This window comes from Podarcis gaigeae (assembly GCF_964106915.1).
Source record: "Podarcis gaigeae genome assembly, chromosome: 10".
NCBI lineage: Eukaryota > Metazoa > Chordata > Lepidosauria > Squamata > Lacertidae > Podarcis > Podarcis gaigeae.
The window spans coordinates 46013686-46039359 of NC_139686.1; the positions used below are offsets into that span (position 1 = coordinate 46013686).

At 42.1% G+C, this 25674-nt stretch overlaps 1 protein-coding gene across 2 annotated transcripts; it reads left to right on the forward strand.

The window, feature by feature from the left end:
* Window positions 1-991: 991 nt before the first annotated feature.
* On the forward strand, window positions 992-25492 carry GNS (glucosamine (N-acetyl)-6-sulfatase). 2 transcript variants are annotated; one of them, XM_083699312.1, is made up of 14 exons: window positions 992-1324; window positions 4542-4601; window positions 6262-6468; window positions 7406-7471; window positions 8126-8224; window positions 9895-10062; window positions 12090-12172; window positions 14409-14527; window positions 14915-15018; window positions 16407-16508; window positions 17689-17796; window positions 18077-18187; window positions 20587-20747; window positions 22064-25492. In XM_083699312.1, exons 1-14 carry the CDS (start codon window positions 1091-1093, stop codon window positions 22137-22139), a joined length of 1698 nt encoding a protein of 565 aa, XP_083555438.1. In that variant the 5' UTR covers window positions 992-1090; the 3' UTR covers window positions 22140-25492. The 2 variants fall into 2 exon arrangements, with proteins under 2 accessions (XP_083555438.1, XP_083555439.1); XM_083699313.1 differs by having other exon boundaries at window positions 1098-3477; window positions 3756-4601.
* The last annotated feature ends 182 nt before the right edge of the window (window positions 25493-25674 follow it).

A 25674-nucleotide genomic window follows, 5' to 3' on the forward strand; every position in this document is an offset into this window, starting at 1 on the left:
ATTTTAAGGATTGCTTGGGCAATGTCAAGATCAGAAGCTGGAGCTTCCAGCCAAGTCTGAGCACAATAAATTAAGTGTTGGCTAAGCTTTCTGACTGTCAGAGATAATTGTGCTGTTTATGTGTGACAAAATGGCTGCCCTAAATGCACCAAATGAGCAGAAACACTGCAGGCAGCTATTTGCAGTGTTTACCTTTTTTGAACCATTCCTTTTTCATTTAGCCTTATTCTAGTAAGTCGTGCACAATGCCGCTTTCCAAGTGTTGTTTCGTACCTATCTCTCAATGCTTGCAGTATCAATTAATGACCAACAGCCAACCCTGTCTACTCAGAAGCAACCTCCAAAGCCCCACTGAAGTACTGTAGAGCTTATTTCTGTGTAGTCACCCATAGGATTGCACTGTTGGAAATCAGTAATGGTGCTTTTGTAGTCACGGGGAGTGGGGGAACATACTTTTTAATCTTCACACAGCTGCCATTTATCTAGCTCTGTATAAAAAAGGTAAAGGGACCCCTGACCATCAGGTCCAGTCGTGACTGACTCTGGGGTTGTGGCGCTCATCTCGCTTTATTGGCCGAGGGAGCCAGCGTACAGCTTCTGGGTCACGTGGCCAGCATGACTAAGCCGCTTCTGGCAAACCAGAGCAGCGCATGGTAACGCCATTTACCTTCCCGCCGGAGTGGTATCTATTTATCTGCTTGCTCTGTATACTGTATATATAAAAAGAAGTGTGCATGCACACGAAAGCTCATACCAATAACTAACTTAGTTGGTCTATAAGGTGCTACTGGAAGGAATTATTTAATTTAATTTAATTTAATTTAATTTAATTTAATTTAATTTAATTTAATTTAATTTATATAAAAAGAGAGACTTTTGCTTCCAGCGTTGCAAGGGGTCCCTTAACAGCCCTGCCATTCTGTGACTCAAGCTCGGCGGCCAAGAAGCGGGAGCGGCAAATGGCCAGTGGGCGGGGCTTGCGGCCTGTCGTCACCGCCGGCGCCGCAGGAGGCCTCTGGGTCACGTGGCCGGGGCTCCTTTCGCTTCCATCGGCCTCTTCTCGGCGTACTTAAAAAAGGGGGCGGGGAGAATGGAACGGGGAAGCGCGCGCGCCTCTCTCTCTCGTGACAGTCCAGCCCGGCTCGCCTCTCCCCCTCCGCGCTCCAGCTCGGCTGCAAGGATGGCGCGCGCCCCTGCTGTTTCTGCCTGGACTCTCCGTTTCCTGCTTTTGTCGTCGGCCCTCGCTTTGGCCTCCGCCCGGGCGCGGAAGCCCAATGTGGTGCTGATCCTGACCGACGACCAGGACACCTATCTGGGCGGAATGGTAACGCCGCGCCTCCCTTGGGAAGTGGTGGGCGGCGGCGGAGGAGGGGAGGGAGCTGTTTGTGGATTTGGGGCCTGCGCACGCGGAAAAGAGATGGGGAGGAGAGAGGGGTCTCAGCAATGGGAGAGAAGAGGCTCAAGAGCCGAGACCCGGGAGGGAAATGGCTACGGCCGCCTTTGGAGAAGGAGGGGGCTTGCCCTTCTCCCAACCCTCCACGTAGCGTACGTGCCTGGAGGGGAATCTGCTTGTGTCCTCGGTACCAGAGGAGCCAACTCATAGGGAGCTGAGGCCCCTTCGCCCCCCGTAAAATATAAGAGGGGGCCGGGCCCCTCCAAAGTTGATGGGCATTGCCATTCAAGTGGTGTGCATGCACTGCATCATGTGATCAGTTGTGCAGGGCGGGGCTTACCTGGGGTCTTACCCCACCCCCCAAAAATATTTTTTCAACCTCTTGGTGCCATCCAGTGCCTGATTTACGTATAAGCTAAACAAGCTATAGCATAGGGCCTCACTCTCTTGGGGAGAGTGGACATATTAGGTCCATAAATTACTATAGCATATATTCAACACAAAAAGCAGCGACAATTCTTTGTTGACAAAGGACAGCTGGACATATAGAGGGCCACATTACCTTCAGTAGCTTAGGGCCTCATCAAACCTAAATCCGGCCCTGGTGCCATCCGATTAGAAGCCAGGCTAAGGCTGTGATCGTGTGCTCCAGGGAACAAATTGAGTCATAGGATTGCATTGGCTAGGCTGGAATGCCCAAGGAGCAGTTGGAATCCACTGGGGTGGAGGGTTAAGTGAGGCGTGAAGGCCAATATAGCTTGGCTTTCTCATGCTTGTAAAGAGAAGAAGCCCCACTATTCTGTAATGGGGAAGTGTGCCAGAAAGGCCCTTGGGTGTGAAGTAGTTCAGGAAAGGGCTGTTGCGTCTTTTGGCTCCAGAATTGGGGAGAATTGGTTGCGTTTCATCTGATACGTGGTGCAGCATGGTCAACCTTTGGTTTTCCCTCCCACAAATGCCAAGAAAGAGGGGCATGTGGCGGTTTACTAGAAGATAATGTTGGGTGTGGCAGTGGAAGTACACAACTGGATCATCTCCATCGGAGAATCGACATGTTCAAGTTTTGCCTGCACATTCCTTATGGCCAGGTTGTGTAAACTGACCTTTCTCTATGCCAATTAAGCTAATGCATTTATCATAGGTTGCATAAGAACACATTGCGAGCCTATTCAGTGAAACAGAATTTTGTACATTTGAGACATGATCTGGGGTTTGTTTGTTTGTTTGTTTGTTTCCAATTATGGAAATGTGTTGAACAGGTTACAACAGCGTATCACTTCCATTAGTGAAATAGCACTGGGTGTAGGAATGTTCTTCCTTGTTAGAAGGATTCAGCAAGAACCTGAAGCAATGCACTCCTTGGCCTTTTCTACATGGGCAAAGCTAACTTTTTGTTAGACTAGGCCTCAAAAATGGCCATGGTTGTTTTCTTTTTCTGATGCTTTTCCCATCAGACCAGTAGGCACATTTTGGCTTTTAAGACAGTGCTGTGGGTGCCAGTCACAAAAGGGCTGCCATGTGGCTGTGGCATAGCAAAATTTCTGCTGTTGGTTCGGGGGGGGGGCATAGCATAACTCAAAATAGAGGTGGGGCCATTTCTGCTTCTCCTCCCCTCAGACAACCTCATACTTGCTGCAGTAAGTCACCTGTGCCCTGCTGGTTGTGATTGATTTCTCTCTCGCAACACTCACAATAATGCTCTTGCTAATCTAATAATAGGGACCATTCCCCAGGTTCAGGAAAAATACACAAGATGGCCGCACCACTGTCTCTACTGCATACTCACTGCACACATACAGCCCGCAAACACTTAAATCTCTCACACAGACTCATGTACTTCACGACCACAAACTTCACATGACCACAAACTTCTAAATTTTTGCCTACGTGAATTGCTCTCTTAGAGACAGAACATACATGAGCACACCCACATTCGGAAAAGGCCCTTCACAGGTGGGCCATTTACAATTAAAAACAAACGAAGCCACACATACACACACACGGGCCACAAACCTGGCAACCATAGGCAATCCCCTCAGAATAAGAGGGAGAGTATCTATGAGCTATGGAATCATGTGCTAGTAGAAGTACCGTATGTTTCGCTCTATAAGACGCACCAGACCATAAGACGCACTTACTTTATGGAAGAGGAAAACAAGAAAAAAAGTATTCTGAATCCCAGAAGCCAGCAGCCCTTCTCCCTCCTCAGGGAAAAGCCCCCAAGAGCTGCACACATGCTCCACGCGACTCTTTAAAGGGAGCGCTGAGCAGAGCCTCCTGCCTGCATTCACTCCACAAGACGCACACACATTTCCCCTTACTTTTTAGGAGGGGAAAAGTGCGTCTTATAGAGCGAAAAATACAGCAATTGCTGGATTCTAGAATGAAGGGGCGGGGGCTTTTTAAAGAACTGATAAGACATTTAAGTTCCTATTCACTTTCCAGCACCCACAAACTTGCTCATCATCTGCTCTCGGAAGGTTATGGTCTCTCCTTCCTTGGAGGTTTTTAAGCAGAGGTTGGATGGCCATCTGTCATGGATGCTTTAGCTGAGATTCCTGCATTGCAGGGGGTTGGACTAGATGACCCTTGGGTCCCTTCTAACTCAACAGTTCTGTGATTCTATGCCCATCTGTGGTGCTTTGTTTTGCTTCGTTTGGGGAAAGAATACTGTTGAGGTTATTTAATTTGTTTGTTTTTATATTTTTTATGCATTGTTGTAAGTAGCCTTGGATATTTGGACAGAGATGTGTTTAGTAAATAAGGAACAGTATTGCTTATACTGTATTTAGCAATAAGTGCTGGTTTCCCTTTTAAGTTGCAAGCCTGAAAGTTTCCTTTTAGTATAATAATAAATGAAACACTAACAGCTAGAATCTGTTTTGGTGCTCTTAAAGTTGGTATTGGGTGTTAGCCATCATTGAAATTGGTTACTTAAGTAGCAAGTCCAGCATTGAAATTATTTACTTAAGTAACAATCCCCATTAAGTAACAAGTGCAGTCCTCTGTGTATTTAGTCAAAGTAAGGCCTACTGTGTTCAATGGGGCTTATTCCCTTCTTGTGTGTTCAGGTTTGCAACATAAACACCTCAATCTTCCTGTGGAGTCATATTATAGTTGTAGGTCTTTATACGTCTTTCCTTTCTTTCAGACACCGCTGAAAAAGACCAATGCTCTTATTGCAGAGATGGGGATAACCTTCTCAAATGCAGTAAGTACCGAATCAGGCTGTGCTGTTGAAAATACTGCCATTTTTACCGCTGAGTTTATTGTATCATTCTCACAAGAAAACCTAAAAAGGGAAGAAGAAATGGACCCAAGGGATGAATCAATACATTGTTTATTAAAGGCATAGAGAGACCTGGCAAAACTGTTACCTTGGTGCTCCACTGTTTCTCCATGGTATAGCATTCAGGTGGTGACTTTTGCTGTTTCTTAGATAGCAATTTTAAGTCAACTGGGAGTTGGAGCATCTTTCTTATGAAGAAGAGTCATTCTCAGACAGGGTTACCACCTGAGTACTACAAAGTACAGAAAATGGCTGGTGATGCCACCTTAGTCTTCTCTGGTATTGCTCTATGTTTTCCATCTTTTGTTTTCAGCCAGAGGGACAGCATAATGTTTCCCAGAATCCCGGTTTGTTTTCTAGCTGGAAATGCAACAACTTGCTCTGTCAGCTCCTAGTTGGGATTCAGCATTGCCATGTTAGGGTCTCTGATTTCCATCTGTTTCAAAGTCTACTTGATAATCTTTACTTTAATGATGGACAACCTGTGTCTATATGCTAGAGCCCCCTTCCTGCTGTCAGGAATGGCTCTGGTGATACTTTGACTATAAACAAAGGTTGATATCTGATTTGAGTCTTGGTAAGCTTTAGAATACTTTCAGTTTTTGCAGCCTGAAGATGTGCACAGGAGCCCTGAAGAGGTCGGGTCAGTTACTTGCATTGTGATCCTTGCGCTGCGTGGCTGGTTAAAGTGGCCAGCCCTAGGGTGGACTGGATAGAAGAGACTGAATATCTCCCTAGGAGAGGTGTAATGACACTGAGTTTAAAGGAAGAGATTGTTATGAAGAAGCCCTACCATTCTAGTCAACTACACTTTGAAGCATCACATTCTGGGGCAGTATATTTCAGCGTGCATGGTGGTAACCTAATTCAAAGCTTTTCTGGGCCCCTTTCAGTCTGACTCATAATGTGGTTTCTGGACTAAAATAGCTTTGATCACCCTGGTAGAAAATTTGCCCAGGAGCTCGTTGAAAAGTATCTCCCTTTTGATTTTGCCGGATTCCTCAGTGACCATCAACCATGATATCCTTTTCAACTGTTAGGCAGGTATGAGATTTGGAAGCAGATTTCTGGTGGTTCCCGCCCTTTCGAGTGCAAAGGGGTGTGTGGATTGCTACTTGACATCTTGATGCCTATAGCTTATGCTATATAACATCTACAAGAAACTGCCGTCTTAAATATATCAATGATACGGTAGTCTAACACCCGCTACATGGGACTGTCTTTGAAAAGCCTTCTCAGTAAGTGAGGCCAAAGGGCTGATGAAACAATCAACTATTCAAATTATTGCTTTTTATGAGGCTGCTGTATGCTACCTTGGGCAATTTAGAAATTAAGTTGAAGAGGCAGGAAATTTGTTGCTCTTACAGCTAGGCAAGTAACCATTTATTTGCTCCCTGCCGATAAGATACAGATCTTTCTAATTTGCTTGCAGGTTAGTTTCAGGTGAATAGTGTAAAGATTTTAAGGGATTTGCATACTAAACATTTTATAGACAGAAATCTTGAATGTTATTAATTATATTGTAGATATTTCTAACAACATGCAACTTGATTTTCTCCCCGTGTCCTTTTAACTTCTTCAGTATGTGCCCAGTGCATTGTGCTGTCCCAGCAGAGCAAGCATCTTGACAGGAAAATATCCACACAACCACCATGTTGTCAATAACACACTGGAGGGAAACTGCAGTAGCCAATCCTGGCAGAAGATTCAGGAACCATTTACCTTCCCTGCCATCCTCAAGTCCATGTGCGGCTACCAGACGTTCTTTGCTGGGAAATACTTGAACGAGGTACAGTTTTGTGTGTACTGTGCATATATATCTTGCATGAATGATCAGTCTTAAAATGCTTGTGCGTGTATCGAGACTTTACTAAAAAAAAACCTCCAAAGTAGCAGTTTGTCTGAAAGGGAGGTTAGGATATGTAGTGAGCCGGAGTAGTTTGTTAAGCATAATAAAGCTGACTTTTATTGCATACAGATGTCTCCTCTGAAACACTTGCATTGCAGCTCCCACATGTAAGCACTCTTAGGTGGCTGTTTCACCAGAATTGCCTTTTTCCAAGCAAATAGATCTGCTTTTAGTGGTAAAGCTCTGTGATAGAGCTGGTGCCATCTAGCATGGTGTGATCAGGCACAGTTGGTGTATCATATATAAGATCTACAAGAGACAGTGTAATAAATTGAAGACACTCTTGCAACTAAACAAAGGCTGGGTTGCTGCGTTAGCCACTTGTGGTGCCACAAGACTTCTTCCCCCCTCTTTACTCCTTGTTTGCCCCCACCAAACTGTCTAGAGCAGTTTTGTCCTGGCATGAAGGAACAAGAAGGAAGTCTTGCCGCACAGGCTGAAGTCCTTATACTAATGGGACACAATCCATTTTCTGTATGAGTGAACCTGAAACTGTAACCAAGCCCTTCCCATACCCTTGTTTAAAACTCAGCACGGTTCCCAGGATAAGATGAATTTGGGACCCTACTCAAGTCCTCAGGCAATCGCCATCCATAGGTTAGACCAGCCTTTCTCAACCTTGAGTCCACAGATGTTGCTGGACTACAACTCCCATCTTCTCTGACCCCTCATCCTGATAGCTAGGGATGATGGGTGTTGTAGTCCAACAACTTCTGGGGACCCAAGGTTGAAAAAGGCTGGGTCAGATGAAGGCTTTCTGGTTGGGATAATTATAATACTAATGACTTGCTTAATGTTGGATTCCTTTCATTTTCAGTATGGAGCAGAAGATGCAGGAGGAATTGGTCATGTTCCTCCTGGATGGAGTTTTTGGTATGCATTGGTAAGTGTCTGTTAAATATCTACGGTTTGCTTTATATGTTTTACCATCGTATAATATGCCAAGCTCTTAATTCTTGAAACTGAAACGATGGGGGCCCTTCAGAAATAAAAATAATTAACATGGAACCTTGAAGCCTTTAAAATTGGCCTTTTATTCCTGCCATCATTCTAGCAGACAATCTGCAGACCTGTACTTCATAATATTAAGGAGTTTAGAAGAAGAAGAAGAAACACTAACCCCAAAACAAGTAAACAGATCAATCACTGCAGTAGAATTCCCAGAAGAGGAGTCGTAGCATGGTGGCCACTAGTGGGAGTTTAACAGAGAAAGTTCTCAAAACTCAAATGCCATGTTAGCCACAAACTCACCAGGTAGCCTTAGGCATGCCATGATTTTCCCTCTCAGCCCCTTCATGTGCAATATAGGCCTGGTTCTGTTGTATAGCGTTGCAAAGATTAGTCAGAAGGTATGTGAAGCATTTTAAGCCCTGCACCATATGATTCTTTATTTATTTATTACCAGTGTGTCAGTTTGGTAAGTCTTAGTGGGATTTAAATTTATCTCATTGTGACTGGGGACAAGTAACATTCTAACAGCAAAGCCCTTGGATGTCTCCTTTTGAATATATAAAGTGGCTTTTGTTTTCTTCCACAGGAAAAAAATTCCAAGTATTATAATTACACACTTTCAGTAAATGGAAAAGCACGGAGGCATGGTGAGAACTACAGCGTTGATTACCTGACAGATGTACTGGTAAGGATTTCTCAGCAATTAGGTGTTTAGCAAAATGAATTCTTGCTTGTTTCCAAGACTATATCGGGTCGAACTCCTAGTATAATTCTGAAGCAAAGGTAAAATCCTGAGTGTAAATGAACACTGGGTATCCTACGGCACAAAGCATTTAAATGTACCTTAAATGTACTTTCTAGAAAGGCACCAAAACTGCCCAGCCATAACACAGGTTGTTTTTTTTTAATTGATAACCGTGAGGTAATAGAAAATTTTATATATATTTTTACAAAATAAAAAATTGTAAGCCTTGTGAGGATTAATTGTCATTCAGTTATTTTGGTCGACCATTTTGAACCCAGGATAAGTCCTCAAACTAGTTATGCCGCAGGAACCAGTTTGTTAATAGCTATCAGGATGACAGTTGGAAAAAGCAAGAGAAGGTTAAAATGCAGAGCTGTGATAATAAGATTAAATTATAATGAGATTAAAGGTCACAGTTAAACGGGATGACCAACCTGTGTTACAAAGATGATTTTATTTTTAGCAGTGCTCAAAAACATGTACACTAAATGTTTTTACAATACCAAACCCTTCGTGTTTCATGCTACGGTCCTTGGGATTGGGGTGTGGCTCCATTGCAGAGCACATTTTACATAGGAAAGATCCCATATTTAATATTCAGCATCTCCATGTAGTAGCTGGGAGAGATCCCCGTCTGAAATCCCGGAGGGCTGCTGCCAGTGATTTGTTGTTGTTTAGTCATTTTGTCGTGTCCGACTCTTCGTGACCCCATGGACCAGAGCACGCCAGGCACTTCAGTCTTCCACTGCCTCCCGGAGTTTGGTCAAACTCATGTTGATAGCTTCAAGAACACTGTCCAGCCATCTTGTCTTCTGTTGTCCCCATCTCCTTGTGCCCTCCATCTTTCCCAACATCAGGGTCTTTTCCAGGGAGTCTTCTCTTCTCATGAGGTGGCCAAAGTATTGGAGCCTCAGCTTCACGATCTGTCCTTCCAGTGAGCACTCAGGGCTGATTTCCTTCAGAATGGAGAGGTTTGATCTTCTTGCAGTCCATGGGACTCTCAAGAGTCTCCTCCAGCACCATAATTCAAAAGCATCAATTCTTCGGCGATCAGCCTTCTTGATGGTCCAGCTTTCACTTCCATACATCACTACTGCCAGTGATAGAATCATAGAATTGTAGAGTCGAAAGGGATTCCAAGGCTCATTTAGTCTAGTCCCCTGCAATGCAGGACTGCAGAGTAGGCAATGCAGTCCAACATGGACCAGTGGTCTGACCATTGGTATAAGGCAATTTCCTAAAATAATAGCAATGCATTGTTGGTCAAGAATGGCTGCCCATAGTGGGATAGCACAAGTTTGAAGCAATGGTGTTTTATCAGATTTTCCTCCTCTTTGTGTCTGGACACTAGCATGGCATCACATGTTAGACCTAAAGAACTCTGGTACTTACTTTGATAAAATAAGAAATAAATATGCCCTGCCTCTCACATAGAATTTAACTTCTACTCAAAGGAAAATACAAAAGAAAGGAACAGTTGAAATACATGTAACTCTTCCAGTGCAACAGGGATTTGTAATTTTGGAGACTCTTGAGAGAATCTGTATCTGATTACTTGGACAGCATTAAAATAGAATTAGCTTTAAGTTGATTTTTTGTTTTGTTTTCAGGCCAACATGTCCTTAGATTTTCTGGAATATAAATCCAACTTCGAGCCATTCTTCATGATGATAGCAACTCCTGCACCCCACTCACCTTGGATAGCTGCTCCTCAGTACAAGAAAAGCTTTCAGAATGTCAGTGCTCCGAGAAACAGTAATTTCAATATCCATGGAAAGGTATGGATTATCTATTACAAATGTGTTAATTAGCGATTACTAGATATAATGAATTAATCTTCATTTGAGCTTTTAAAACAGCTGATCACCATGGGAATCTGTCATGAGAACCTGCCATGTGATCAAGGCATCAAAGTATGCAGGTGAAAGTTGCGGGTCTACAGGGGGTGGACTTGATTTCTCTACAAAATGCAGAAATTTCTGGCGAGTGTGATGAGAGTGTTTAGGCTAAGTCAGCTCCTCTGCCGTTCATAATTTTGTTTAGTTTCCTGTTTGTATCCTTCAATATGTGCAGCCCTTATATTGCCTCTAAATGTGTGAATTGTACTCTTGGGATTAATTGTCTGTTCTTTGGAAATGAGCTTAGTTGTTGTTGTTGTTTTAACAAGTGTCTATAGGGTTGGCACTATTTAAAATCAATAGGTCCTTTTCAGTCTTCTGACTCAAGATGAAAGTATTCAAGCATCCCCTATTTGCCTTTCTAACTTATAATGAAACTCTGCCAGAATAGTTGTCATTTCTGATGCAGCTTCAGAGAGTGCTTTAGTGACTAATCAGCCTACACACACAGAGAGGGAGGGAGGGAGGAAATTTGGGCATCTAGATCTTCAGAATCTGACGTTGTTGCATCTGTGGCTTGAAGATTGCTAAGTAGTGGTCTCAGGAATTTATATCAATAAAATGGTGCCTAGGAGTACTGTGTTCACAGTGGTGAATGTATAGTCAGCACTGATCTAATGCAGCTAAGATTCTACTCCCACTTAGGTTACATTACTCATCAAAGAGCCTTAAAACTATTTGTCCTTCGGTTGCTGTTGCTGCATAGGCTCCTATCTTGAACAGGCTGTGTTCTACTGTATAGTAAAATGCATTGGAACGTGGTTAGGCAAGCAATGACGCACAGTTCTTTTCAAAAAATAGTCATTCACGTTGTCAACCCAGATTAGACTGGAGCTATTTGTGCTGTTTCTGAATAAAGGTGAAGGCCATGCAGCTCTCAGCCTCATCGGATGAGACTTATGAAGGAGATTTCATCAGCGCTTATTGTTGTCTGTTTTTCTACTTCTCCAGTTCAAGGTCCTGTTTGTTTTTTAAAGTCTGAACAATCTCTCAAACGTTCTTGTTCCTCCTTGTGGCCCAAGAGCATCTTGGGTTCTTGCAGTATGCTTTCATTAAAGCAAAACCTTGTTAGATTCCATTTTAGGAGAAACTGACTGCAGAGTCCATGAATAGAGTCATCTGTTAATGGAAGAGGATAAGAGGCTATGTTTGCCAATTTCCCCCTCTCCCTGCTGCCCCAGCGCACCTTGAAAATTGGCTCCAGAAAATTGGTGAACCCTCCAGAACAGGGTGAAAGGTGGTATCTGGCTGCACGGGGAAGGATTAATTGACAAAAATCACTTTCCATTCTCTTCTGTTAGCAGACCTATCCAATCGATCAAAAATCTTTCTATGAGCACAAAGGCACCAATTGGATTATATCCCGTATCATTTTGGAAAATTGTGCTGCTAACGTTATATTGGTTTCTAACGAAATTATTACAAAATAATTAACCAGTGAGCCTGATCAAATGCCAAATATGACAGCATCATTCTATATAAGACAAAAGTTCCTGAAATTAATTTATGACACCAAGAAAGCTAAAGGGAAATAGTTCCAACTTATAAGACTACAATCCTATATCCACTTATCGATGAGTAAGCGCCATTGAACTCAATGGGATTTACTTCAGAGTAGACATGGATAGGATTGCACATGTTATCTGAACTGGAATAGTTTGGGTTTTTTGTGTCTTTCATTCCAAATCCCAGTGGCTTGAGGTGGGTAAAATGTTGATCACAAACTGAAAATTATGTCGGTTAAACCCAACCTTAGTCCATCCTATCAAAAGGCAATCAAGATAAAACAATATCATTGTTGGCTTTTAAACTTAATCTTAGTTTGTTCCCTTTTTTATATGCTTTAAATTGTTCTTAGGCATGAGGCCTAAATCTAAAGTAACAAATGTTGATAATATGTTTTATAGGACAAGCATTGGCTCATCAGGCAAGCAAAGACGCCAATGACTAATTCATCAATACAATTTCTAGATGACGCTTTTAGGAAAAGGTAGGAAACATATACTATTTTTTTTTAAATGGGATTTCTTGCAAAACTGAAACGGAGCACAAACATATATCTATAGTTAGCTTTGAAAATCTACACGATATATCCTTTCTTTCGGTTATGAAATAAACTGCAGTTGGTCGAAGAAAGTTTGGTTACACGAATGTCACATCTGCCTCTCCACCTTTTCCTCACCAAAGATTCCTTTAAACAGCTGGTGTCTTTACATACCTTCTGTACCAGAGAACAGCTGTTGCTTTTAAGTAGCTGCTGAAAGGGATAAGCAGAAGTGACTGGTGACCATTGAAGGTGGCGAAGCAGAGAGAGAGAGAGAAATAGCTTAAAGACATGGAACAAAGGCACATGCAAACCTGGCTAATCTCACCTGACGCGGAAATATGCTCTCATGTTGCACTGGCATGCACTCAGCCCTTCTCTCTTGTTGCTGGCATGCACTCACATACACTCGACTCTTACCCTCTACTCTCTCTCTCGTATATTTCTCAAACACATGTGATCAAAGGGAGGGAGGAAGAAAGACCGCCCGGGAAGGAAGAAATTGTTTCTAATGTTTGATGTTTTATTATGGTTTTTACATGTGCTGGAAGCTGCCCTGAGTGGCTGAGGAAACCCAGCCAGATGGGTGGAGTAGGAGTATTATTATTATTATTATTATTATTATTATTATTATTATTATGCTTTGCGATAAAGGAAACCCCTATCTCATTGCTTAGCACAGTAATCAGAGGCTCTGATCTGGTGGAACGCTCTGTCACAAGAGACTAGGGCCCTGCAGGACTTGACATATTTCCACAGGGCCTGCAAGACAGAGCTGTTCTACCAGGCCTTTGGTCAGGGCGCAGCCTGACTCCCTCCTTTGGCAATCTTCACAGCCCAATGGTTGCCATTAATTTGATTTGAATTAATTTTATAATGAAATAATTTTAGAATGTTGCATTATTTTATTGTTGTTAGCCACCCTAAGCCCAGCTTTGGCTGGGGAGGGCGGGATATAAATAAAAAATTATTATTATTATTATTATTATTATTATTATTTATTAAAGGCAGAGTGGGGAGAAAGTTTCCTTTCCCCATGAGCAGATAGGAATGTTTCTCTGCTGTGTGTTGAGAGATGAAGTTCCTATGACATAGCACAGTTAAGAAGGCATAGCCACTTCTTAACCATTAGTGAGTGAGCAGCTGGGATCAGGAATAGTCCCCTATATGTAAAGTCCTTTGTGCCACAGATCCACAATCAACACCTTCCCTTGTTGGGGGTGGGAGCTGTGCTTGTGGGCATTGCTCCTCTAAATGGCTGCAGCGCTTGTGAGTCAAGAGGGCCTTAAGTAAAAGCCCCGAGCAGAGAAGGGATTTCTCCCTTGCTAAGGCCTCTCTCAGCGGCTCCCTGTGGTCACTTCTGATCTTCTTCACATGCGTGCCTGAGAGTGAGTCTTGTGGGTCCACCTGTGCAGCCAGGCAATGGCTCGATGGTCAAAGAATGTTAAGACGCTGCTACAAGTGGGTTGGTTGTGAATGATGGTTATGGATACTTAACTTTCATGCAGATTACTGTTTTGGAGGGCTGTGATTGGCTAGGTATTGAAAGTCATCCAAAAAGGAGGCTAAGAGAGGAATCATTAGTTTATATTAGCCTTACTGAAGGTTATCTTTTCAATGGGTAGTGCTTTTAATATATCTTTTTCTGCAGAGGGTGCCACCTGGGGCAAAATGCATGCACAGCACATCAGGTTTCACTTTCTGTTGGCCAGAATAGATTTCAGAGAACAGGGGGCAGAAAAAGAGGTAGTGAATTAGTTATGTGCACAGACGGAGAGACAAAAAAACTGCTTTCTCTCTCTGGCTCTTAAGGGGTTGCTTCCTTTTCTGCCCATTGCAACCAGCTGCCTCTGGAATAAGCCAAACTTGCAGTGAGCTGTTAAATAGTACCTAAGTACCCAGCTGATGCTTTTACACCCCTCCCAAAGTTGTGAGTCTTGCAGAATTTTCAAACACTTGCTTGAATTTGCATCCCATGAAAATGGTGGTTCTCATTATCAAACAAACCAGATCAAGGTATTGATAGATACAGGACCTTTTAGAATAGAAAACAGCAGGGCTCAAAAATTTAAAAATATATAAGAAAGTCTTCTTTGAGTTATGAAACTCACACTCCACTTCACATTTGCATGCACATACCCTCATACATTTAACACACTTAAACTTTCCTGTTCGCTTGCAGATGGCAGACACTTCTGTCGGTGGATGATCTGATTGAAAAACTGGTGAAGAGGCTGGAATCTCATGAAGAGTTGGATAATACATACATTTTTTACACTTCAGACAATGGCTTTCATACAGGTGAATGTATTTTAGTTATATATATATATATATATATATATATATATATATATATTGAAAGGCTGTAAACTTTTATGCATGCATTTGAAACGGCTTCAGATAAGTAGGAGTGACTGAAAATAAAGTGTTTCCCTAATGAATAAATGCAGACCAGTTGGGGAGTGAACAAACAACAAGAGGGATAAAGCAGAAGTGACTAAACTGTGACCCACCAAATATTATTAGACTCAAGCTCTTATCAGCCTCAGCCAGCATGGTCAATAGTCAGAGAAGGTGGGAGTTGTACTCTATCAACATCTAGAAGGCCAAAGGTTAGCCCCTCCCTGGGATAAAATAACAAAAGCTGTCAATGCAATATATAGAATTTCTGTTCTGCATGTTTCTTAGGTCAGTTTTCATTGCCTATTGACAAACGACAGCTCTACGAGTTTGACATTAAAGTTCCACTGTTGGTGCGAGGACCAGGAATCAAACCCAACCAAACGAACAAGGTAAAGTTACACTTACAATAAGTGCAAATACCTGCGACCATGTTGTTTGAAAGCAGCCTGGTTCCAGAATATTCGTTGTTTGAACTGGGAAAAGAATGAAGAATGAGTGACATTGGGAAGAGAGAGAAAATATTGAGAAGCGGAAACAGAATATGCAAAGAGAAGTGAGTGGTAAAGCCTGCAGTTGTGTAGAATGGAATAGTCAAAAACCTACGAAGAAGTTACTCCTTCTGAATCAGCCTTGCAAAGAAGCAACAGCAGCTACAAGCCTGTGTGATTTAATATTGTGTGTGTGTTGAATTGTTAAAAAGCTTCTTGCCTAGGCACTGGCAGTTGTTCTTAGCCACACGAGGGACTGGATAAATTTGGTTGATAACTGACCTTCTCTAAATATTTTGTTGCAACTCAATCAATCAATCTTTATTTATTATGGTCCAGAGACCCAACAAATCGTTAACAAAGCAATGCACAATTCAGACAGCCTACCTCCAAGTTAAACAAGCATTTTGTTCAGACTTAAAGATAGGGATCGTTGACAGGGAGGTCATGGCGGTCGTGGCTGGAGTAAAGAAGTTGCATGATTACCTCTATGGCCACCACTTCACAATAATGGTGTCATTAGTGGTAGCATCAACTATGTTGCAACTACATAGAGGGTGTGAAAAATATTCTAATGACATCTAGAAAATTGGAAGATGGACCAGGACTCACACTAGAGATGACGCTTCATTGCTTCTGCGGACACCCTTTAAAACATGTGTTCACATTAAATAACTGGTCCCAAATCATAGATTAGCACAGTTGGCCATAAGGTGACACATTAATAAAAATAATAGTCAAGGTGTATATATTAGAATGTGGACACCTTTCATGTTTTTCCCTCTGTCTTCCTTTTTGCTCTTTTGTCTTGCTTATGGAATGCAGTGGGATGGAAGTTCTTAGAAGTTCTCATGCAAGATTAGAGGAGAGAATACGAGGGATGGCTCGGATAAGAATTTAGTTATTGCACAGCAATGACCATTGTATTTTCTTGCACCCTTTTTATTGTAAAGCAAATGTTAATAACAAGTAATTGCCATTTAATAGCAGAAGGCAGGTATCAACCATAGTCCTAGCTTTAAATGGAAGATGTGTTGAGTTCGCAGCTCAGTCAGTGCATGCAAAAAGCTGGCAGGAGGAAATGGCAAGTACTGTTTAAACTGCTTCCCCAGAGCTTTAGCAATATGTTCCCCCAGCTTTTCAGAGCACAGTGGAAGCCTGTTTATGTGACAGAAGCAAGTGTAGACTAACATGCTTAGACCAATATGCTTGGACCCTGAAAATGTGTATGTTTCCACTTGGACCATAATAGGAAAATCCATAATTATTTTATGTTTCCTGTCTTCTAGATGCTTGTGGCAAATGTTGATTTGGGTCCTACTATTTTAGATATTGCAGGCTATGATCTAAATAAAACACAGATGGATGGGATGTCACTACTACCACTACTGGTAAGTACATTGGTGGGGTTATTATTATTATTAGGTATTCTGGTAACTGCTCTAAACATTGTTCTTCAGTGATTGTTCTTCCAATCTAGATTATGATGTTCAGCAGTCATAATCTCCTATACCTTGTAGGTATTTTCACACAGCCCTTGCTGTTGGTATTGGTAGGAGTGATAGCTTCAGTGGTAGAGCACAGAATTTGAACCCGGGATCTTCTGTATGCAGACACCCACTAAAAGGGAAGGATCAGGCAGCATGTGATGTGAAAGAACAGTGTCTGAGAGGCATAGAATAGCTAATACTGAGCTAGATGGACCAAAAAAATAATACAACCTGGTGTAAAGCAAATCACAGTGTATATTTATTGAACACAACTCAATTTACTGATTAAATAATATTGTGAAATAATTTGAGTACTGATGCAGCTTGCCTGTATCTTTTTTTAAATAAATTGTCTTTATTTTCTTGGGTTACAAATTGCACACATCATCTCTATTTTCATATCATAAAGTCCTTTCTGCAGATCATTTGTATTTGATGTGAAACATTGTTGTATACAGTATAAGGTTGTTTCTGGTAGCAAAAAAAGGAAAATGAAGCAAAATGCCTTGTGATAAGTTCCAGAGGAGCTAAAAGAAAGGAACGGTACATGCTTATAATATGCAAACTTACCATAGCACAGGCATAGGCAAACTCGGCCCTCCAGATATTTTTGGGACTACAATTCCCATCATCCTTGACCACTGGTCCTGTTAGCCAGGGATGATGGGAGTTGTAGGCCAAAAACAACTGAAGGGTCGAGTTTACCTGTGCCTGGCATAGCATCTCTGAGCTTTGTAGTTGTACCTCAAACATTTGTGGCATTTTTATTGTGAATCTGGTGGAGAGCACCTAGTGCATTTAAGGGACACTTTAGCAGTGTGAAACTTCATATAAATTGTTTCTCAGCAGTTCTTCTATCTCTAACATCAGATACTGAAGATGACGTCCGCTTTCAGTCATGAAACTATAGCGTGCAAGGACTGGGGCTTTCTTCGTGTTTATACTTAAGTCTCTGCTGCTGCTACCACAAGTTTTAGGCTTAGTCTCCACAGTTCTGAAGGCTAAAAGCTCTTTTTGTTTTATGAAGCTTCCATTCTACTCGGTCTGACCCACACAGTTGTTGACATTTGCTTTATTTTAGAGAGGAGATGCAAATGTGACCTGGAGATCAGATGTTTTGGTTGAGTACCAAGGAGAAGGACACAACAGTAGTGATCCTACCTGCCCTGCCCTTGGACCTGGTGTCACCGTACGTAGTTCTGTTTTCTTCCATTTGCTTTTAGAATCCTTGTCTGAAGAATGTTGAGAAGCATGGGGTCGCTGAGGGTTTGTGTGGAAAGATTAGGAGTGGCAACTTGTACATGGGCCCCCAAAAAGGAAGCGTTTAAAAGCAAATTTGCAGTTGCGTCTAGGACAGTCTGTGGACTGGGTCTTAACCTACGTCGCTGTCCACTGTCGGTGCTCTGTATTGTTCATGTTTAACAATGGATGTGTGCTGCCGCATTGTAACAGAACTTTTGTTTTTATAGCATTGTTTTCCAGATTGTGTTTGTGAAGATGCATACAACAATACATATGCATGTGTAAGAACACTCTCTTCTTCATGGGATCTGCAGTACTGTGAATTCGATGATCGTGAGGTAATTGTTCTTTTTTTAGGTTGTTGTTTTTTTACCGTACCATGTTAACTTCAACTCCTGATGTATTTATTCTGTGCAAATGGGAATAACAGTTCTAGGAGTTATTTATGCAAACCCCAGAACCTGGTTAACCAAGTAGGTTAAATTTAGTGTGATCAGCTATTTCCCATTTGACCCGAAAGCTCCCTCACCAGACAGCTGGTTCAGATATCTATATTTAATCATCCTGTTCGTTTTGGGTTTGTAACTTTCATTTCCGTTATGCAGTTAGCAAGACTCCCGGGGCTGCTTCTGACCCCAAACGACAATTCTAACTCGTTAAATACTTAAGTGAACTTTGACAAAGGGAACAACGACCCACTCCTGTAAGAATTTATCCCTGTGTCAGTAAAATGCAATGCAGGAAGCAACCTTTAGTAGGGGTATATAATTTTGCAGTTCGAATCCCTGTGACAGGGTGAGCTCCGGTTGCTTTGTTCTGGATCCTGCCAACCTAACAGTTCGAAAGCACACCAGTGCAAGTAGATAAATAGGTACTGCTGTGGTGGGAAAGTAAACGGCGTTTCCATGCGCTCTGGTTTCCGTCACAGCGCTAGAAGCAATTTAGTTATGCTGGCCACATGACCCGGAAAGCTGTCTGTGGGCAAATGCCGGCTCCCTTGCCCTGAAAGCGAGATGAGAGCCACAACCCCAGTTGCCTTTGACTGGACTTAACCATCCAGGGGTCCTTTACCTTTTTTTTACTTTTACCTATAATCTTACTAGTCCAGCACTTACCTTCTGTCTTCTGAAGTAAACTCAGTGTCGGCTCAAGAAATCTGAAAGTTTTCTTTTGCAAGCAGAATCTTGCAATGAAAAAATATGTAGAGAAAGCTGTGTGAGTTTAGCCAAATGAAGCCGGTAGATAGATGTGTAAGGAATATGACAGCACTGCATGACAGAGAATTGCCATCTTGACAACAGGTCACAGCTTAAGAGAATATCAGTTTTAATAGAATACTATTATTCTGTGTTGTCATTATGAAAGTAGTTCTCTTCCTACACTTCTACAGCAATCAATACCTTATTCCCTCTTCTGACTGTCACTCTCAGTTTCTAGTTAGATTCTTCAGAGGGAAGACTTTCCTTTCTTATTTCTCAACCCATGATATATATATACCCCGCATCCTAGGGGACATGGCTATATTTTCTGTTGCTTTTAGTATAAGTAGTTCCTATAACATTGGTTCAGAAGTTTAGTATTTCCTTTTGTGCAGAGCAATCACACACCAGGTAACTGTGTAATGGGTAGAAATGGGTTTTTGGCACATTACTCCTTACCTGCATTGGTAGTGAATACTGCTCTGTTTGGCTTTAAAGAGGCAGTAATTTTAATACTAGGAGAAAAGAGACCTGCATGCATAGCTTGCTGTGGATTGTACACTCAGCTATATTTCACTGCTGGAGTGAGCAAACAGTGGGTAAGGTGCTGTTTGCTACATGCCGCAAGGGATGTACGAAAAACAAGGCTGGGGCCGAGCATCAGAGTATGGTTCTTATTCCAACAGGTGCGGCTCTAACAGTAGTTGTTATTGACGAATGTAAAACTTAAGGTTTGATGAACCGGTAGCACCGTAAATTGAAACGAGGCAGGCAGCTTGAACACTGAGGAGGGAACACAGGTCTGTAAAAAGATCCGGGACAATTGGCTTTGAGAGGATTTTAGTGACCTACCTCTCCCTTTAGAAGCGAAATTTAAATCCCATTAGTAAGATGTTGGCTGCATGGACACTTGCTCATGAAGCGACATCTGTCACCCCATAGATCATCAGGGTTGATTCAGCTGACCTGGCAGGCTAGGCAGGTGTCCCCCTCCCACCCTAAGCTTGCGCGCTCGGTGGAAGAGGGCGGCCATCTCACTTGACAGCGCCTCCAGGTTATCGTGAGGGTGATCCACTATGAGTGGTGAAACTAGAAGACGATGAGAAAGAGATTTGGTTTCTGCTTACTGTCCCACAAACCAAGCTGAAGTTCAGATGTATTACTCCACAAAAGGAGCTACAGGGTGGGATCGACAAATGGATTTATCCATGTGGCATCTACAGTGGTACCTCGGGATAAGAACTTAATTCATTCTGCAGGTCCGTTCTTAACCTGAAACTGTTCTTAACCTGAAGCACCACTTTAGCTAATGGGGCCTCCCGCTGCCACGCGATTTCCGTTCTCATCCTGAAGCAAAGTTCTTAACGCGAGGTACTATTTCTAGATTCGCAGAGTCTGTAACCTGAAGCATCTGTAACCCAAGGTACCACTGTAATAGACCATGTTAAGATGTAATAGCAATCTTCATCGTAGTATCTCTGGCTATAAATCCTCAGTTCCATATTATCTAGCCTGTCCTTTTTTTTTTTTTTATGCAGGTGTTTGTCGAAGTTTACAATTTGACTGCAGACCCACACCAGATTACCAACATCGCAAAAACAATAGATCAAGAAATTTTAGAAAAGATGAACTATCGGCTAATGATGTTGCAGTCCTGTTCTGGAGCAACTTGCCGCACACCAGGGGTCTTTGATCCAGGGTAAGCCTGCACTTGTTGACCTATTTCAGTCATTATATGGCTTTGCAACTGTTTTTGAACAGTTCAGGCACATAGACCTTCCCTCTTGGTCTTTTGAGTTACTGTAAGTAAAATTCAGTTACAAGGTTTTAAATCGGAATTCTTGCAAGTGAGGCAAGTCCTTTTAATAGTGAAGGATATCCAACAAAGGAACATCGCCCTGCAGTGAGGCGTGAAGGCTGCTCCCCGAAAGGCCCTTTTCAGTTGGGCTAGGGGGCATGGCCCATACTCACCAGTTCCACTAAAGAGGCTCCTCATGAGGCTGGAGGAACATCGCCCGACTAATGCCTTATTGATTTAATATGCTGTAAACCACTTTGCCTGTGGGTTAATCCACAGAGCCTAGGACTTGCTGATCTGAAGGTTGGTGGTTCAAATCCCCGCGATGGGGTGAGCTCCCGTTGCTCAGTCCCTGCTCCTGCCAACCTAGCAGTTTGAAAGCATGTCAAAAGTGCAAGTAGATAAATAGGTACCGCTCCGGTGGGAAGGTAAACGGCGTTTCCGTGCACTGCTCTGGTTCTCCAGAAGCGGCTTAGTCATGCTGGCCACATGACCCAGAAGCTATACGCCGGCTCCCTCGGCTAGTAAAACAAGATGACCGCCACAACCCAAGTCGGTCACGACTGGACCTAATGGTCAGGGTTCCCTTTACTTTTACCTTAAACCACTTTGAGATTTTTATTAAAAATATAAAGCGGTAAAGAAATTATATATAGACACACACACACACACACACACACACCCCTGAGACCTCAATACTAAGATCATTTATCTTGAATAAAAGGTTTCTCATTTTTCCTCCCCTTACTTGCACCCAACCTGATTCTCTAGAGAGGATTGGGTGGGGGGTTGCGGGGGAAGGAGGTTTTCCTTGGTCCAAGCCACAGGCTTTAAAAGAAACCGCTTATCTGGACCCTAAGCATGAAGTCTTTAAAGCTTATATATAACAAACCCCTTCCTGCAGCTTGCTTGTTAGCAGCTGCTTCAAACACTTTTGAGCTTGGAACTAAACAACGGAAACAGTTGCTGCTTTGAAAATACTGTATTCAACGAAACACAGCATCTGTATAGCCGCCATTCATTTTAACGGAGCACAGGGTTCTTGCATGAATGTGATGTAAGTAATACAGCAGAGGTTTCTCTCGAGGAAAAGATCAGCGAGAGATTCTGTAACACACATAGAATGCTGATATTTTTAAAAACTGTAAATACCAGACTTGACTTGAAAGCACTTGTTTTTCCCTCCTCTTCTCCCAAACTCACCCTTTTCCCTGCAGATACAAGTTCAACCCACACCTGATGTTCAGCAATCATGGGACTCAGGCTCGCAGACTTTTTACACGGTCCCTGTAGCTGCAGTGACTAGCCTGTTTTGTTAACATTTCTTCAAAGTGACTGCAGAATATCTGCTGAATCCACTATGACTACATCTGAAAGGCATGATTGGCGGACTCGGTTTGGAGAAGATAACCTCCCCAGCTGGTTGTTTTGTGCAATACGTGCTAACAGACACGATTGGTCTAGTTCCCTCAAAATCTGATTACCACATCAATCTGAAAATGGCATCCTGAAGTACAATGTTGACTTGCGGCCAGGAATCTCAATTTGTTTGGTGTTATGTGAAAGACCTCAGGTGGAAACTGTGTTAACTACTTACCTTTGAGAGCTGGTCCTGACGCAAGTTTTTTTCGGGGGGAGCAGGGTCAACCTGGGCCTACCCTGTAGGCAGAGGCTATAGATCACCTCCCTACAGCACTACCAGCTAAGCTTTTTAAGAAGATGCTTCATTCTTCTGGGTTTTGTTTAGAAGTCTAGTATAATCAAGTTTTAACCAGGGAGATTGCCATTGTCTTTCTTCTCAGCCTTTCAGGACTTGTCTGGAATTGCTGATTAGAATGTATGTGCCTGTTAGATTGTCTCAATATGTATTAATCAACTCTTTTCAGATCAGAACCAAGTAAACCACTAAATGGAGAGACAACCCCCCCCCCCAAAAAAAAAAGATAGAAAATGCGCTGAATGTGCCATTTATTTTGTATGGGAGCCACTTATTTAAGAGTGATATTTTAATTGGAAAATGTGCATTCTCAAAAGTACAATAGAATCTGACGTCCCAATGTAGCAGTATATACAGAGGAGAGTATTTCCAGTGCCTCATCTGAGAAAGTTGCTTTAAGATATAATGCTTACTGTATTAGCCCTTTATGCCAGAAAACTGCAAGTCGTATTTATTTGATGCCCAGAATTGACGCTTCTTATTCTCGATTGCCCTATGCCTGTGAAATATATTGTTAGTACTTGCTGAACATTTGGTCCTATTTTTATTTAATATTAAGCCGATCAGACTATTTTGCTAGCTGTTATCAACATTTGCTTGAATACCAGACCAGTTCTCTTCAATTGGCTGACTTATCACCCAAAGGGCATATCTCCTTAAACACTTGGGCAACACAACGCCCCCAAACAGTTTTGTCCCAGTCGTATCCACTTAACAATAGATAGGAGCAACAAATATAAATGGACCTCTTTTATAGGAATGGCCTATTTGGACATATGCTGTGTCAGATGATAAAGGCTGAGGTCACATAAAGAGCAGCAGGGTCAAGGAGCACTAAGGTGAGAAGGTGGTTTGAGTCATCCTGGAAATGGGGAGAGAGCATGAAAGGAAATTGCTTCAGAGATTTAGGCTCCAGCCAATTTAAACACCTCTGAAAACCAGCAGGGCGGGCATTGCTCGTCAACTTCAGTGATTTAAATCAGAGCTAGAAACATGTCAGTTCTACTGCAGTTAAATAGATTATGTGTTTTTATTTTCTGTTTGTCATACATAACCTTGAGAAAGATTACTCTTGTCTCCCAGTCTGCATTTAATACCTCTAGCTAGAGTGGATCAGAATGAGTTCCAACATATTTTAGTAGCAAGCTCCTATACCATATTAAGGTTAACTTCTAATATATTCATTTGTAATACTCTGTTTGTGTGGACTTGAGAGTAGGGGGTGGGAGCCTGTAATCACCTGGAGGTTGTTGGATTCCCAATTGCCATCAGTCCCAGCCAATCACATTCATCAGTCTGGAATGATGGAAGTTCAGTGGTATCTGGCAGGCCACCAGTTTGCCACCCCTGACTTTAAGATAAACATTTAAGAGTTAAGGTGTTTTACTTGGTCTGAGCAAAAGATTCTGTGCTGCATGTCTTAAACAATGTTCATGCTATCAAAACTAACCATACAGAATGAGTGGAACAACTTAGTAGTAGTTTGGTATATTTAAATACTATGAAATCCACCAGTTGATTCTTCACAAGGCACTTATGAACCAGGTAATATACAATACCAATTCAGGAAGAAACTTGGGATCTTGTAAAACACAGAATGGAAAGATTTTACTTGTTTTGTTATTTCTTTAGGTTCTTACTATTATTTTATTTCAGAACAGTGAGCTTGCATCTCAAAATGTCTTAAATGTGATAACTTCTAACTATCCTATCCAAAGCTGCATATCTTCTGTTAAACAAACAAACCACAACTTGTGCTTGATTTTAGTTCACGCAAACAGGACTTTCGCTTTTCCTCCACCTGCCGATCCCTATACAACCCCAAAATTTGCTCTGTGTGGAGATTGGGGGAGCTCTGGGGGTGTCAGGGAGAGGAAGTCCAATCATGTCTCAATGCACAATGTTGGCATGGGAAAAACAGGCTGCTTTGAACTTGATGCCAAGTGGAATCGTAAGAATGAAAGGACCACTAGAAACCTACTTTTAACCAGTCTTTGCGTCTAAGCATTTACCTAAAAGAAACACACAGCCCCACACACAGATCTAATCACTTCTTTCTGTAAGATTCTAGCTATTGTCTGTTTGCACTTTACTATGAAGATGCTGTCCTCCAACTGTTGGATACCAACAGAGGCCTTACACAGTATTAGTTTTAAAGAAAACGTGACGGTAACATTCACATTGCTAAACTGAGGGCTGCTTGGCAGTGACGTGGGAGCAAACTATGCAGTAGAAAATGAATCTGCCTGGCAAGCCAATTTGCACGCAGTTACTCATGACATTGCATAGCTGCTATATATTGTGAGCAGGAGCCCAGAGTTGACTTGTGGAGTTTTAATTAGATTTTTTTTCCCACAGCTCACCTCTCTTGTGCAGAGAAAAAAACAACTTCTAGCTCAATTAACAAATCCTATCAATTTTTTTCAGGGCTCGTTAACGTTTCACAGCACTGCCCTATCATCTCAGAAGTTTCTGCTAAAAAACAACTCTTGGCCAAAATGCAAGTTCTTTTAAAAGGCGCAAGTTATTCTGGAAGGCTGTCTGTTCATATGTAACTCACCAAATAGACAGTCCTGCATGTAATTGCTAGGGTTTTACAAGTGCTTGTACCAGGTAGGTCTTTTTTTGTACTTAGGTCCCACACCACCAAATCCATCCTGATCAGTACAAAACAAAAACAAAAAACCCCCAGTAAAATGTTGTTTGTAATGCTGCTCAAAACCATGGCATTTTCTGTCCAGTTTTCCTTTAAGTGTTGCTGTATGACAACTATGTATGCTAGTTTTCTTACTCATGAATCATAGTAATTTTTTTAGAAAGTGCCCTTTGAAGGACCCTGTATTATTGCTGCACTTTTCAGTAATTAAATTTATGTACAACAAAAATAATTGTTTGTGATGAACTGAAATTAAAGGCACACACATCTGAATTGTTGAGTGACGTATCTGTTTGGTGATCATGACACATTGATTTAGCTTTGTGAGGAACAGCTTAAAAATCTGTAAAAAAACACCACATCCTGCATCCACATAATGTTCTGAAGTGTACACACCGCTTGGCAGCAAGAGGCAGGACACCCCACTACACAAGACCACTGCGTGTTGAAATTAC

Excerpts from the sequence above, each read along its gene's own strand:
- GNS (XM_083699312.1), top strand. The coding sequence starts at position 1,091 with ATGGAACGGGGAAGCGCGCGCGCCTCTCTCTCTCGTGACAGTCCAGCC. Across the intron at positions 10,063-12,089 it reads ATTTCAATATCCATGGAAAG|GACAAGCATTGGCTCATCAG; the intron begins GTATGGATTATC and ends TATGTTTTATAG. Across the intron at positions 17,797-18,076 it reads CCCTTGGACCTGGTGTCACC|CATTGTTTTCCAGATTGTGT; the intron begins GTACGTAGTTCT and ends TTGTTTTTATAG.